We start from the raw sequence: 15075 nt of genomic DNA, 5'->3' as shown, positions 1-15075 counted from the left end.
GATGTAAGGTGGCCATTATTCCAAACATCGAACAAACCAAGTTCATTCAGAAACATTTGAGGAAATCGTGACATCGTTGCTCAATATGACCGTGTTACATACAAAAAAATACGCTACTCGGTTCCCGGATAGTCGTGATTTTTCTACGAGTGTTTTAGTTCCTGGTAAAACACTCTAGTCCATATGATAAAATGTTCTATAGTCAATCCAGTAGTTTCATCAGCATATTTCTAAACTCATTCTCTGTACTCCCTTAGCTATCGTCTCAGGCTGCTCCCCATCCTGAGGTCCTAACGCGAATTGCCAGGATCAAGATGAGCGTAAACATACAAAAAAATACGCTACTCGGTTCCCGGATAGTCGTGATTTTTCTACGAGTGTTTTAGTTCCTGGTAAAACGCTCTAGTCCATATGATAAAATGTTCTATAGTCAATCCAGTAGTTTCATCAGCATATTTATAAACTCATTCTCTGTACTCCCTTAGCTATCGTCTCAGGCTGCTCCCCATCCTGCGGTCCTAACGCGAATTGCCAGGATCAAGATGAGCGACCTGAGTGTGTTTGTAAAACTGGTTTCCAAGGAGACGGGTACCAATGCTTAGGTTAGTATGCGTAAACCAGATAAAGAGTTGAATGAATTTTCTATTTCTAATTTTCCGAATCCTTTAAGCTTTTATACGTCATGCTTTCCTTGAAGTCACTACTTATACAATGAATTGAATTCTAAACTTGTAGATGTTGATGAATGCGATAGTAGCGAGCTAAACGAATGCTCGCCCAACGCTGTGTGTAACAACACTGAAGGATCCTATATCTGTAATTGTGTGAGAGGATTTGAAGGAGATGGAAAGAACTGCACAGGTAGGAAGATGCATTTATTGGTTAGCCCTTAATCTGTTTAGCAACCCTGGATGGAGTCTTATACTGTCACGGTGCCTCTTTACACACACATATGAATGAGTTCCGAAGAACTGTCCGAGAAACCTGATGAAATACCATGCCGGAGTAATGAAAGTAAAAAAAACTCGGCACTAGAGCCAAGAAGCCTGTCCAGTCGGAGCTTACCCCGGTTTTCTTAGCATGAAGCAACTTCCCCTCGACGGATGCCAGTCCATCTAAAGGTTACCCCCCTATTTCGTTAGGCTTCCCTGACATTTCGCCTGTATCCTCTCCTGGGTAGAGAGAGGCTCTGTGACAATTAAGTGTCTTACCAAATACCACAACACAGTGACCCGGCCTGGTCTTGACTCGGACCTCTCGACCCGGAGTCTAGCACTCTGACCGTCATAATAGCGGGGTAATGTAACTGGCGATTTTCTTGTTCAGAAGGAGCAGCGTTACTCTAAGTTACTTCATTTAACGGGAATCGGGATGAGCAAGAGCCACCGGCTGGCGTCTAAAAACGTTTCCGTTATTTACCCAAGCTTCTAAATAATTTTTAATGGGATGCCAATTATTGTTTTTTTTTTTTTAAATAGATGTCGAAGAATGCGAAAGTGGAGAAAACGTCTGCCATGCTAACGCAAAGTGCTCGAACACCTTGGGAAGTTACGTGTGTCGTTGCATCCGGGGTTTTGACGGTGATGGCCTTACGTGCATAGGTAATGTACTTAACTAAACCTTAACTTAAAAGAAAATAAAAACGATAATACCATTATGTACGTTGCTACAATTTATTTCACTGCATTTATCGTAAACAAGACAGATGAACGTTTGATTTCCATCAGATCGCGATGAATGTAAAGACACGAGCGACACATGCGGTGTTGGTGAGGTGTGTGTAAACACGATTGGGTCATACTCGTGCAACTGCGCCTCAGGGTACACTGGAGTGGCTGGCAATTGTCAAGGTAATCTTTTGGCTTTTATCTTTACTGGAACTAATTACAATGAAACGCTCCCAAAATACTTAAAACCAGACATTACCTTAGTTGTATGCCATTTGCTTTTGTTTTTCAATTTGCACTGAGGCCTCCGTGAAGCTATGAAAATTCTTTTGATACCATTTTTTCGGTTTTGTCAATAGTGTAACCATTTTAAGGGAGTGTCGCTGGCAAATCCATTACTAATGAGTCCATTTTTTTACGTCACAGATGTTGACGAATGTATCACAGGAGAAGCGACTTGTCACGTAAACGCCCTCTGTTCAAACACGATTGGATTGTACGTGTGTAGATGTATAAGAGGATATGAGGGAGATGGAAGGACTTGTAGAGGTTAGTTTTGAAGGCACAGGACAGGGCGAAAAATAGCTGTTTGCTTACTTCCGTAAGTAGAGGTTAATAGCTCTTTCGAGTGCTAGGTTAATCACCGCTCAGAGTAATGAGTTTAACCCTTTATACCCTAACATTAGTAAACTCATTCTCCATACTACCCTCCGTACATTTCTAAGAGGCTGACAAGAATAATTTGTTTAATAATCAAGGGCTGCTTCAATTGCTGATCATTTCCTATTTTCTTGTTACCTTTATGTGTGATTCAGGGGTGATATTGTAAGGAGAAATTACGGGCTAGTCACTCTTAGGGGCCAAAGGGTTAACTTTCCTCTAAAACTGAATCAGGCTGATCTTTAGGTCATTTATGACATAAAAAATGAGCATGGTTTTTTCATTCAGTAGAAGAGTACTTGTATTATTCAAACTGTATTTCTTTTCATGTTATATTTTGTTACACCATATCTATTTGATCGTCTTGTTTTTCCTTCAGATGTCGATGAGTGTAAGGATGGCACAGCTGATTGTCCCGTCAACACGGACTGCGTGAACACTGAGGGATCGTACAGCTGCAGATGTAACGAGGGATACCGAAGGAATGAGGCAGGAGACTGCACAGGTTTGTCACAAACAACTTATCATTTCGTTACGAAACCTCGCCAAGTGTTAAGAAATATGAGCGAGACTCAGGTGACGTTTACGAGAACAATAAACGACAAGAATTTTCGAGCGTCTGTGCGACAATGCGATTGTATTTGTATTCGTTGTTAATGGTGATATTCTTTTTATCTTTATGCGATTATCATAATGACGATTAAAACATGAGAAATCGAACTTTTGAAATTGGTTTTAAGTTAGTCGCCCTTCCAATGACCACGCCCTGATTCAAGCTGAGTAACTAAAAAGTACATCGGCACATTTTTATTCCGTTCTTTTCGTGTCATTTTCATGGTTATTTGGTGCAGTTAAGGATTTATTGCATGGGTCTGTCTCCTAAATTTTCGCTGTTAACTAACGGTGTATCAAAAGTTAGGAGTAGATGGATAGGTCTCTCAACCAGTGCAGATCGTATTTACAGTTCTTAATTCAAACTTGTCCCCCTTTTCGACAGATTTGGACGAATGTTCTGAGGGACTTTCCGACTGTGACTCCAATGCATACTGCACCAATACTGACGGCTCGTTTAACTGCACTTGCAATCCTGGTTATACTGGAAATGGAACGACGTGCATCGGTTTGTTCTGTTGTTATAGTGGAGTTAGAATCAGCTTTTAATGTTGTATACATAAATACATATTTGAGAAAGAAATGTGTTGATATGACCGAGAAACATCCTTCTTCTGAATTGTTAAAAAAGTAAAGCCTTTATACAGGTCCAAGTGGTCCATGGGGCCGGCGCTTAACTCCGGTTTCCTTAGCACGAAAAGGCTAGGAATATTGCTACTCCCCCCTGGATGGGATGCTAGTCCATCGCAGGGTTACCCCAGCATATTTGCTGGTACCCATTTGTACACCTGGGTGAAGAGAAGCACTGTGAGAGTAAAGTGTCTTGCCTAAGAACACATTACAATGACCTCGGCCAGGGCTCGAACCCGGACCACTCGATCCGGAGTCGAGCGTAATAACCATAACCAATCCTGAATTTTTTTGAATTGTTAAAAATTATATTTATCTGGAAATTGATAAAAGTATTCGTTTGCATGGACGATTTATTCATAAATGTAACTGAAAATATCCTGTGTGCTTAAGTGAAGAAAGCGGTGAAAAGCAAGGGTTGTCTTTTCTGCGGAGAGGAGAGATGACGGAACAGCGGAAAATGGAAACAGGCGCTTAAAGCAATCGATCATTAGTTGTTTTATGAAGCAAACCATTGTCCAGTTCATATCGCAATTCTGTACAAGTCAAGTACCTACTGTTATCATTGCTTTTCTTTTTAGCTGTGGGTGTTTGTGACAGGCCATGCGCTGGCAACGAGGAATGTTTAGAAGTAGATGGCAAATACCAGTGTACTTGCAAGTCTGGATTCGCACGCTTGGGAGATGTTTGTCTAGGTATGGGAAAGTTTAACATTTTAAATGGCTGTTTGGTTTCTAATTCAACTCCTCCAAGCACGGAATATACGTACGGAATATACGTAGGTAATCAAGTCGGACGAACTTCCAGACCCTGACTCACTGAATCGTTGACTAGCTGACTGGCTAATTGACTGACGGATTGGCTGAAGGAAGAACTAACCCACTGACTGAACTGGATTTGACTGGACTGTACTGGAATGACTGACGCACTGACCAGTCGCAGACTGCGTGCTATCAAGTATGGAAAATGAACTTTCAATTTGAGTTTTTTTTTCATGTCATATTAGATATCAACGAATGCGAGGCTGAAACAGCCGACTGCCATAGCAAAGCAAAGTGCGTGAACACAGAAGGCTCGTACAACTGCACGTGCAAAGCAGGGTTTACTGGAAATAACACATTTTGCACAGGTTAGTATGTTGTATTCTTCGTAATCGGCGGTTTTGGGTGTTTGATGAAAATGAGAGCGGAACAGCCCGTTACACAAACAATGCTTGACGATAGGAATTACACGCGGGAGAAACGATGGAATGATCGATCGTCTTAGGACATTTAGGGGCGTCATAGAAGTTGTGAGCTCGTCGTCTTTATTTGGAAGGCCCATTACTGATCTGCAGGGAAGGCAAAGAAAACAATATCCATGAATAAATGTTTTAAACGGGTTAAATCTTAAACAAACATTATGTTACCTGGCATTAAGGCAAAGCAAGATATAGTTATGAATTAGGGCAATTCTTTAAGGCTCATCTCTCATGAAAAAATTTTTTGTTTGTTTTAATAGCGGTTAAACCACGAAAAGCTAACGATCTAGACATGGTCTGTGTATCTTCAAATTAAATAGCGCGCATTTTTCAAATCCTTTCCAGTTCGTGTTACTTCATCTTTAACTCTCTCGACCATCTCTGTACAAGATTTTCCTTATCTTAAAATCCCTCTGCCACCCCCTAGAAACAAGGAATTCCAAACCAGGAGGTGAAGAACGATTTGCACTCCGGCGCCGGATGAAAATTTTCAAGTGACGACAATAGTTTTTCATCACTGTCTGTCACTTGGGAATAAGCAGAGATTCCAGCGATTCCGGTTTCCCACCGTCATTGTAAAGCTAACCATTTCGTTCGATCTAGATATTGATGAATGTGTTGCGGATTTGACTGAGTGTGATGTCAATGCTGATTGTCGAAACACCGAGGGCTCCTTTACCTGCGCTTGTAAGGCTGGTTTTACAGGCAATGGAACAAGTTGTAAAGGTAACTATAAAACTATCGTCGATTGAAGATAAATTGACAACTTCAACATGATCTTAATTGGGACGCGGTGGTCTTGCTTGATGTCACGTTGTGTACAAAATCTACCCTTTAGCGTTCCTATACTCGTTGGTTTTTTTAATTCCTCTGCGAAACAGACGATAACCCTACTCATAAAAGATACAAATTTCGAACACTTAGAATTCAATAAGCGACAGAGTGGTCGTAACAGGAAAATCTCATGCAAACTGACGCCTTGCCACAAGCTTAATTGAATGGAAGGTCGCACAAGGTCCTTTTCTCGGCTTTATTAACTAGCTTGTTCTTGACGCACAGTAAGTATGCAGCGCCGAAGTAATACAGCGGAGCGAGGAAAACGTTGGAAGAAAAAAGGATAAAGGCCATTTACCATATATTTCGCGGCGGCTCACCGGTTATTTCTTTACTGCTTCCGATCTGAACGCCTGAAATAGGCACTTGATCTTAAACGGGCTATCGGCCCACCCATCAATAAATTAATTAATGATTATACAATTAGTTTACGTTGATTCAAACATTGCAAGGTCAAATGGTTTATCTGTTTTGAAAAGACCCTGATAATGACTGTGTTTACTTTTGATGATTACAGATATTAATGAGTGTGAGCGAGACCCTACAGCATGTGACAAGAACGCTCTGTGCAATAACACGGATGGCTCCTACAACTGCACTTGTAAAGATGGCTTTCTAGGCAACGGAATCAATTGTACAGGTACAAAAAAACACTTGGAAGGTAGGCGGGGAATGGTGGGACATCAATGGATGAAATAAAACTGTCTCCAACTTAATTCTACGCTTTCTCTTTCCATTTCCTTCATCTCTTCTCTTTCCTCTTTAATCCGCCATGCGAAATGCTTGCGGCTCCATGTTTTCCTCTGACCGGCCCTCTTTCAAAAAGATTTCGCTGGACATTCGTTGACATTCGACTCGTTCGATTGTTGAAAATTAGTTCGATTTAAGTGGTTGCAAAAACCGGCTTTCGGAAACTTCGAAATACATTTCGAGCGCTCTCTCGCCTACTTCATTGCGTGGTTATCTTCATTTCGTGCATTATCGATAAACGAAATTTTACTCTGGTCTATGGCCAGCTTGAATTTCTCCCCTCCCTCCCCCCTCCCCCCTCCCCCACAAAACAATAACAGTTTTACGAATCAGGAAGCGTGCTGCGAAGTTTTATTGTGGGCGCATGACTTTTTTCGGTTAACCGCAGAACGACTTGTGAGAGGAAAATAGCAGACGCAATGTTTGCATTTTTTATTGTAGAACTAGAAGTGATAATATCCGACTCCTAATTGACTTTGAAGTGCTTTGCGATAGACCCACTGTCCGTCATTTAGAAACTCATACAGCAGTTCTCACAATGAATCATCTGCAACTGTTCGCGTCTCGCTTTTGGTTAATTCTCTTTGAAGCCTACCTGGTCCATAGATATATTTTTAATTGGTCATTAGCGATGTAAACACTCTTGCCTAGTTTGGTGTGTGTCTCATTGAGATATTATAGCTAACGCATTCCAAAGTCTCCATCGATCTCCAACAGAAACAGAAAGTTGACGATAATTTTGTCAATGTTGATTCAGTCTTCTATTTTCAGAACCTACCTACTACAACTAGAGTTGCATCGACTTAAATTCAGAGAGTAATAATTAAGCAGAGACAAGACATCCAGTTAAAGAAGCTTAAAACTTCATGAGTCTTTGTCGCGCACCAAGATTAGCACTAGACTGATTCATAGCCATAGGCTGTCATAACACGCATCGGAAAAAGGATTAGCGGTTTTAAGAGGAAGGGTTAAATGATGTTGAAGTCCTCAGTAGCGTTACTTTGAAGAGTTCTGTTGATGAGGTCGATTGCCCTTAAAAAAAATGATGCGGTAATGTTAACTTTGTTATTTTGCAATATTCGGTGTTGCCCCTCTGGTTTCAATTTTTTGGCCACGTTTCAAAATGACATGTTGACGGAAGGAAACTTAAACCGGCTTTGAGGTCCCCTTAGGTGTCACTTTTCAAGGGCTCTGTGTGGTCTATGTGCCGCTCGTTTCTAAAGGCCGCTTTTGCTATACATAGGCGTTATTGACTAACCGTTAGGTCAATGTGGCTGAATATCAGCCAAGTTGTGCGTTTTTTTTTTTTTTGTTTTTTTTTTTTTAGACAAAGTCGAGGTTTTTGGGTGCAAAAATACAAACAAATAAATAGATAAAATATTATCCTGTATCCAGCCATCTTGATCGAACGGGATGGTCTATGGAGGTGTCACTTGCCAAAAAGATTTCACCTTAGTGTAGGTGATTTTTAGAGACCCTTGTCGTGGATTCGTGGTGTTTTGACTGTCTAAAGACGTAATAGTGAGTTTTGCCTTTTAATAATACTAATAATGTTCACAAGACAAATAGTAATTACACCAGCAAAGAACTGCTTGCCCGCCAAGCCAGCTTTGTAGTAAAACGTTTAATGGTCTTATAAATTGCTTCTCACGGGCGAAATAATTTGTGTACTACACATCTTCGGTGCTTCGTCTTGCGAAAATTAGACTGAATTTTTTCTTAATCTGAAACCCTGTTCTTTCTTATCCATTCTCAATGGTTCTTTTGTTTACAGTATACTAATTTTCTGCCCTTTTCCCTTTACCTCTTTATCAGTGTTTATATTTCAGGGCTTTTTTTGCCAGTTAGACGAACAATTTGAACGATGCGGGAAAAAAAGAAATGAAACAAATTAGCTTGACATGTTGACATGTTGACACCTTTCACTACCATCGGTGGAAGCGAAGGGATTTTTCCTTGCAATTCAATAATTCGTCAAGTTGATAAAAAAGCACGTGGTCAGAGAAAAACTGTGTTCTGTACTCGCTTCGACCTTTTTTTCCAGAGTAAACATTTGACGAGAAAAATGGCAAATATCAACCCAGGGGTATCTTTTCATTTTTCACCAATTTCTCTGAACAGATTATCTGTAGCAAACAGTTTGAAGAAATGATATTGACAACTTGAGAGTGAAAGAGTTAAGTGCGGGGGTGGTTAACCTTCGTTTCAGCTGTGCAAAGGTTTTTTGCATTAACAAAAGGCTCGATAATCGTTTTTCTCAGAAAGTATATAGAACAAACACAAAGTTTAACATCCTCCTTTTCAGATATCGATGAGTGTTTCATCTTTAATGTAACGTGCGGAAGTGGTGCCGAATGTGTCAATACAGATGGTTCATACCAATGCCAGTGTTCCACAGGATTCAAAGAAGAACTTGATGGGAATTGTTCTGGTAAGATATGAAGACCGAGACTTAACCTTCCCACTGACTTTCTTGTCTGTAGAGCAGTCCGCAGAACGGAGAAAGACTCACCAGTTTTGTGTGATTCTGCAGTCTGGTGGAATTGCGTGTGGGCGCCCCGTAAATGCAGAAATGGAGAAGTCACAGAAGTTAATCGCGTCACGACAAAGTGTTTGACCTATGGTTGCTCTTTTTGTTCTGCATTGATGACAGAACAGGCCACCCTTGAACTTACGTGCCTATAGGACGGCTGAATGCCATGCGCGCCGGTCTCCGGATCGAAAGGTCCTAATTCGAGCATTGGTCGAGATCTTTGGATGATATTGTTTGTCAAGAAACTTTCCTCTTGAAGTGCAAAAGTAGCAAAAATTGATGCTAGTCATCTTTCACGGGAACGTGAGGAGATTCTATAAGTTACCCGCACAAAATTTAGCATTTAGCTAATCACTGGAAACCCGCTGTGCTAACTACAGCGGTCACGTATGCAGACGTGATCTACTCTTCTTGTTAGTGATGCTTTATTATGTGATTGGCTTAAAAAACACTTACGATTACAGAGACGTATGAATGATGTTGTGAATAGTTATATCATTTTACACAGTTGCATCTTGATTTTCTAGAATGATTTGCAAATTACCTTTTTTAAAAATTTACTTTTCACAGACATTAACGAATGTGAGACAGGATCTAACGATTGCGATGTCAATGCTAATTGTTCAAACTCCGATGGAAGTTTTTCGTGTCGATGTAAGGCTGGTTTTGATGGCGATGGCAAGGTCTGCCAAGGTACGAAGTAGGCCTCTTGTGAAAGACGTGTAGATATTTTACATTTTAAACGCTCCTCTCACGTTTCTGAGGACCACTTTCCTTTCCCTGTGTTACTATTGAATTTTTGTCCCATATTCAGAAGGCCGAGACCGAGAGTAATTTCTGCTAAGAGAAGGCTTGCCTCATCCAAGTGTTCGTGGAAGTTACACTTTATCGCTTTTTGTCATCCACGAAGTAACTGCCTTGCCATGGAAACACTTTCCTTTGATGTATTTTCACTTTCTATAGATATTGACGAGTGCACAGCCAATCCTTGTGATGCCAATGCGGCGTGCTTAAACACAAACGGCTCCTTTGAGTGTACGTGTCGTCCTGGTTTTGATGGAGATGGCAAGGTTTGCAAAGGTAAGAAGTAGGTCACTTGTGAACGAGTTGGAGATATTTTATATTTCAAACTCTCTCACGTTTGTGAGGAACACTTTTATATTCCAGTGCAACTATCGAGATTTAACCCCATATTCATAAGGCTGGGACCAAGAGTAATTTCTGCTAAGAGAAGGCTTCCCTGACCCAAGTGTTCGTGGAAGTTAGACTTAAACCCCTTTAGTCATCCACAGTAAAAAACTGCTTTGTCAAGGAAACAGTTAACTTTGATGTATTATAACCTTCTACAGATATTGACGAGTGCACAACCAATCCTTGCGATGTAAATGCGGCGTGCTCTAACACAAACGGCTCCTTCGAGTGTACTTGTCGTCCTGGTTTTGATGGAAATGGCAAGGTTTGCCAAGGTAAGAAGTAGGTCACTTGTGAACGAGTTGGAGATATTTTATATTACAAACGCTCTCCTCACGTTTGTGAGGAACACTTTTCTTTCCCTGTACAACTATTGGAATTGCACCCCACATTCAGAAGGCCGAGACCGAGAGTAATTTCTGCTAAGAGAAGGCTTAACTCATCCAAGTGTTCGTGGAAGTTACACTTTATCGCTTTTAGTCATTCACAGTAAGTACCTGCTTTGTCATGGAAACACTTTACTTTGATGTATTTTCACTCTCTATAGATATAAACGAGTGCACAACCAATCCTTGTGATGCCAATGCGGCGTGCTTAAACACAAACGGTTCTTTTAATTGTGCGTGTCGTCCTGGTTTTGATGGAGATGGCAAGGTTTGCAAAGGTAAGAGGTCGGTCACTTGTGAACGCGTTGGAGATATTTTATATTTCAAACGCTCTTCTCACGTTTGTGAGGAACACTTTTCTTTCCCTGAGCAACTATTAAAATTTCATCTCATATCCAGAAGGCTGAGACCGAGAGTAATTTCTGCTAAGAGAAGGCTTCCCTGATCCAAGCGTTCGTGGAAGTTAGACTTAAAATCCTTTTGTTAATCACTGTAAGAAACTGCTTTATCAAGGAAACAGTTAACTTTGATGCATTTTAACCTTCTACAGATATTGACGAGTGCACAACCAATCCTTGTGATGTCAATGCGGCGTGCTCTAACACAAACGGCTCCTTCGAGTGTACTTGTCGTCCTGGTTTTGATGGAAATGGCAAGGTTTGCCAGGGTAAGAAGAAGGTCACTTGTGAACGAGTTTGAGATATTTTATATTGCAAACGCCCCCCTCACGTTTGTGAGGAACACTTTTATTTCCCTGTGCAACTATTGGAATTGCACCCCATATTCAGAAGGCCGAGACCGAGAGTAATTTCTGCTAAGAGAAGGCTTAACTCATCCAAGTGTTCGTGGAAGTTAGACTTTATCGCTTTTAGTCATCCACAGTAAGTAACTGCTTTGTCATGGAAACACTTTACTTTGATGTATTTTCACTCTCTATAGATATTGACGAGTGCACAACCAATCCTTGTGATGCCAATGCGGCGTGCTTAAACACAAACGGTTCTTTTGATTGTGCGTGTCGTCCTGGTTTTGATGGAGATGGCAAGGTTTGCAAAGGTAAGAAGTAGGTCACTTGTGAACGCGCTGGAGATATTTTATATTTCAAACGCTCTTCTCACGTTTGTGAGGAACACTTTTCTTTCCCTGAGCAACTATTGAAATTTCATCTCATATCCAGAAGGCTGAGACCGAGAGTAATTTCTGCTAAGAGAAGGCTTCCCTGATCCAAGCGTTCGTGGAAGTTAGACTTAAAATCCTTTCGTTAATCACTGTAAGAAACTGCTTTATCAAGGAAACAGTTAACTTTGATGTATTTTAACCTTCTCCAGATATTGACGAGTGCACAACCAATCCTTGTGATGTCAATGCGGCGTGCTCTAACACAAACGGCTCCTTCGATTGTACGTGTCGTCCTGGTTTTGATGGAAATGGCAAGGTTTGCCAAGGTAAGAAGAAGGTCACTTGTGAACGAGTTCGAGATATTTTATATTTGAAACGCTCTCCTCACGTTTGTGAGGAACACTTTTCTTTCCCTGTGCAACTATTGGAATTGCACCCCATATTCAGAAGGCCGAGACCGAGAGTAATTTCTGCTAAGAGAAGGCTTGCCTCACCCAAGTGTTCGTGGAAGTTAGACTTTATCGCTTTTAGTCATCCACAGTAAATAACTGCTTTGTCATGGAAACACTTTACTTTGATGTATTTTCACTCTCTATAGATATTGACGAGTGCACAACCAATCCTTGTGATGCCAATGCGGCGTGCTTAAACACAAACGGTTCTTTTGATTGTGCGTGTCGTCCTGGTTTTGATGGAGATGGCAAGGTTTGCAAAGGTAAGGAGTCGGTCACTTGTGAACGCATTGGAGATATTTTCTCTCTCACATTTGTGAGGAACACTTTTCTTTCTCTGAGCAACTATCGAAATTTCATCTCATATCCAGAAGGCTGAGACGGAGAGTAATTTCTGCTAAGAGAAGGCTTCCCTGATCCAAGCGTTCGTGGAAGTTAGACTTAAAATCCTTTCGTTAATCACTGTAAGAAACTGCTTTATCAAGGAAACAGTTAACTTTGATGTATTTTAACCTTCTACAGATATTGACGAGTGTACAACCAATCCTTGTGATGTCAATGCGGCGTGCTCTAACACAAACGGCTCCTTCGAGTGTACGTGTCGTCCTGGTTTTGATGGAAATGGCAAGGTTTGCCAAGGTAAGAAGTAGGTCACTTGTGAACGAGTTTGAGATATTTTATATTGCAAACGCTCTCCTCACGTTTGTGAGGAACACTTTTCTTTCCCTGTGCAACTATTGGAATTGCACCCCATATTCAGAAGGCCGAGACCGAGAGTAATTTCTGCTAAGAGAAGGCTTAACTCATCCAAGTGTTCGTGGAAGTTAGACTTTATCGCTTTTAGTCATCCACAGTAAATAACTGCTTTGTCATGGAAACACTTTACTTTGATGTATTTTCACTCTCTATAGATATTGACGAGTGCACAACCAATCCTTGTGATGCCAATGCGGTGTGCTTAAACACAAACGGTTCTTTTGATTGTACGTGTCGTCCTGGTTTTAATGGAGATGGCAAGGTTTGCAAAGGTAAGAAGTAGGTCACTTGTGAACGCGCTGGAGATATTTTATATTTCAAACGCTCTTCTCACGTTTGTGAGGAACACTTTTCTTTCCCTGAGCAACCATCGAGATTTCATCTCATATCCAGAAGGCTGAGACCGAGAGTAATTTCTGCTAAGAGAAGGTTTCCCTCATCCAAGCGTTCGTAGAAGTTAGACTTAAAATCCTTTTGTTAATGACTGTAAGAAACCGCTTTATCAAGGAAACAGTTAACTTTGATGTATTTTAACCTTCTACAGATATTGACGAGTGCACAACCAATCCTTGTGATGTCAATGCGGCGTGCTCTAACACAAACGGCTCCTTCCAGTGTACATGTCGTCCCGGCTTTGATGGAAATGGCAAGGTTTGCCAAGGTAAGAAGAAGGTCACTTGTGAACGAGTTGAAGATATTTTATATTGCAAACGCTCTCCTCACGTTTGTGAGGAACACTTTTCTTTCCCTGTGCAACTATTGGAATTGCACCCCATATTAAGAAGGCCGAGACCGAGAGTAATTTCTGCGAAGAGAAGGCTTAACTCATCCAAGTGTTCGTGGAAGTTAGACTTTATCGCTTTTAGTCATCCACAGTAAGTAACTGCTTTGTCATGGAAACACTTTACTTTGATGTATTTTCACTCTCTATAGATATTGACGAGTGCACAACCAATCCTTGTGATGCCAATGCGGCGTGCTTAAACACAAACGGTTCTTTTGATTGTACGTGTCGTCCTGGTTTTGATGGAGATGGCAAGGTTTGCAAAGGTAAGAAGTAGGTCACTTGTGAACGCGCTGGAGATATTTTATATTTCAAACGCTCTTTTCACGTTTGTGAGGAACACTTTTCTTTCCCTGGGCAACTATCGAAATTTCATCTCATATCCAGAAGGCTGAAACCGAGAGTAATTTCTGCTAAGAGAAGGCTTCCCTGATCCAAGCGTTCGTAGAGTTAGACTTAAAATCCTTTCGTTTATCACTGTAAGAAACTGCTTTATCAAGGAAACAGTTAACTTTGATGTATTTTAACCTTCTACAGATATTGACGAGTGCACAACCAATCCTTGTGATGTCAATGCGGCGTGCTCTAACACAAACGGCTCCTTCGAGTGTACTTGTCGTCCTGGTTTTGATGGAAATGGCAAGGTTTGCCAAGGTAAGAAGAAGGTCACTTGTGAACGAGTTGGAGATATTTATATTTCAAACGCTCTCCTCACGTTTGTGAGGAACACTTTTCTTTCCCTGTGCAACTATTGAAATTTCATCCCATATTCAGAAGGCTGACACTGAGAGTAATTTCTGCTAAGAGAAGGCCTACCTCATCCAAGTGTTCGTGGAAGTTAGACTTTATCGCTTTTTTTTCATTCACAGTTAGTAATTGCTTTGTCATGGAAACACTTTACTTTGATGTATTTTCACTCTCTATAGATATTGACGAGTGCACAACCAATCCTTGTGATGCTAATGCGGCGTGCTTAAACACAAACGGTTCTTTTGATTGTGCGTGTCGTCCTGGTTTTGATGGAAATGGCAAGGTTTGCAAAGGTAAGAAGTAGGTCACTTGTGAACGAGTTTGAGATATATATAAATATATATATATATTTTTTATATTTCAAACGCTCTTCTCACGTTTGTGAGGAACACTTTTCTTTCCCTGTGCAACTATTGAAATTTCATCCCATATTCAGAAGGCTGAGACCGAGAGTGATTTTGCTAAGAGAAGGCTTACCTTATTCAAGTGTTCGTGGAAGTTAGACTTAAAATCCTTTTGTCAATCACAGTAAGAAACTGCTTTGTCAAAGAAACAGTTAACTTTGATGTATTAAAACCTTTTATAGATATTGACGAGTGCACAACCAGTCCTTGTGATGTCAATGCGGCGTGCTCTAACACAAACGGTTCCTTCGAGTGTACTTGTCGTCCTGGTTTTGATGGAAATGGCAAGGTTTGCCAAGGTAAGAAG

General features: G+C 40.8%; 1 protein-coding gene across 1 annotated transcript in view; it reads left to right on the top strand.

The window, feature by feature from the left end:
• Nucleotides 1-15075, top strand: part of LOC113682796 (uncharacterized) — a 75177-nt gene that overhangs the window by 27612 nt on the left and 32490 nt on the right. The window contains exons 64-90 of the mRNA XM_089181556.1: nucleotides 486-602; nucleotides 736-861; nucleotides 1479-1601; nucleotides 1728-1850; nucleotides 2094-2216; nucleotides 2707-2832; nucleotides 3325-3447; nucleotides 4151-4264; nucleotides 4576-4698; nucleotides 5413-5535; nucleotides 6161-6283; nucleotides 8699-8824; nucleotides 9497-9619; nucleotides 9890-10006; nucleotides 10276-10392; nucleotides 10665-10781; nucleotides 11054-11170; nucleotides 11443-11559; nucleotides 11832-11948; nucleotides 12221-12337; nucleotides 12597-12713; nucleotides 12986-13102; nucleotides 13375-13491; nucleotides 13764-13880; nucleotides 14152-14268; nucleotides 14541-14657; nucleotides 14951-15067. Of these exons, the coding sequence (XP_089037682.1) occupies nucleotides 486-602; nucleotides 736-861; nucleotides 1479-1601; nucleotides 1728-1850; nucleotides 2094-2216; nucleotides 2707-2832; nucleotides 3325-3447; nucleotides 4151-4264; nucleotides 4576-4698; nucleotides 5413-5535; nucleotides 6161-6283; nucleotides 8699-8824; nucleotides 9497-9619; nucleotides 9890-10006; nucleotides 10276-10392; nucleotides 10665-10781; nucleotides 11054-11170; nucleotides 11443-11559; nucleotides 11832-11948; nucleotides 12221-12337; nucleotides 12597-12713; nucleotides 12986-13102; nucleotides 13375-13491; nucleotides 13764-13880; nucleotides 14152-14268; nucleotides 14541-14657; nucleotides 14951-15067 (3231 nt within the window). The remainder of the gene's footprint in view (nucleotides 1-485; nucleotides 603-735; nucleotides 862-1478; nucleotides 1602-1727; nucleotides 1851-2093; nucleotides 2217-2706; nucleotides 2833-3324; nucleotides 3448-4150; nucleotides 4265-4575; nucleotides 4699-5412; nucleotides 5536-6160; nucleotides 6284-8698; nucleotides 8825-9496; nucleotides 9620-9889; nucleotides 10007-10275; nucleotides 10393-10664; nucleotides 10782-11053; nucleotides 11171-11442; nucleotides 11560-11831; nucleotides 11949-12220; nucleotides 12338-12596; nucleotides 12714-12985; nucleotides 13103-13374; nucleotides 13492-13763; nucleotides 13881-14151; nucleotides 14269-14540; nucleotides 14658-14950; nucleotides 15068-15075) is intronic.

The sequence above is a fragment of the Pocillopora damicornis genome, chromosome 9 (assembly GCF_964200805.1).
Source record: "Pocillopora damicornis chromosome 9, jaPocDami1.2, whole genome shotgun sequence".
NCBI classification, from domain to species: Eukaryota; Metazoa; Cnidaria; class Anthozoa; order Scleractinia; family Pocilloporidae; genus Pocillopora; species Pocillopora damicornis.
Note: the sequence above shows the minus strand (reverse complement) of the source record. Positions and strands in the feature narration are given on the sequence as shown.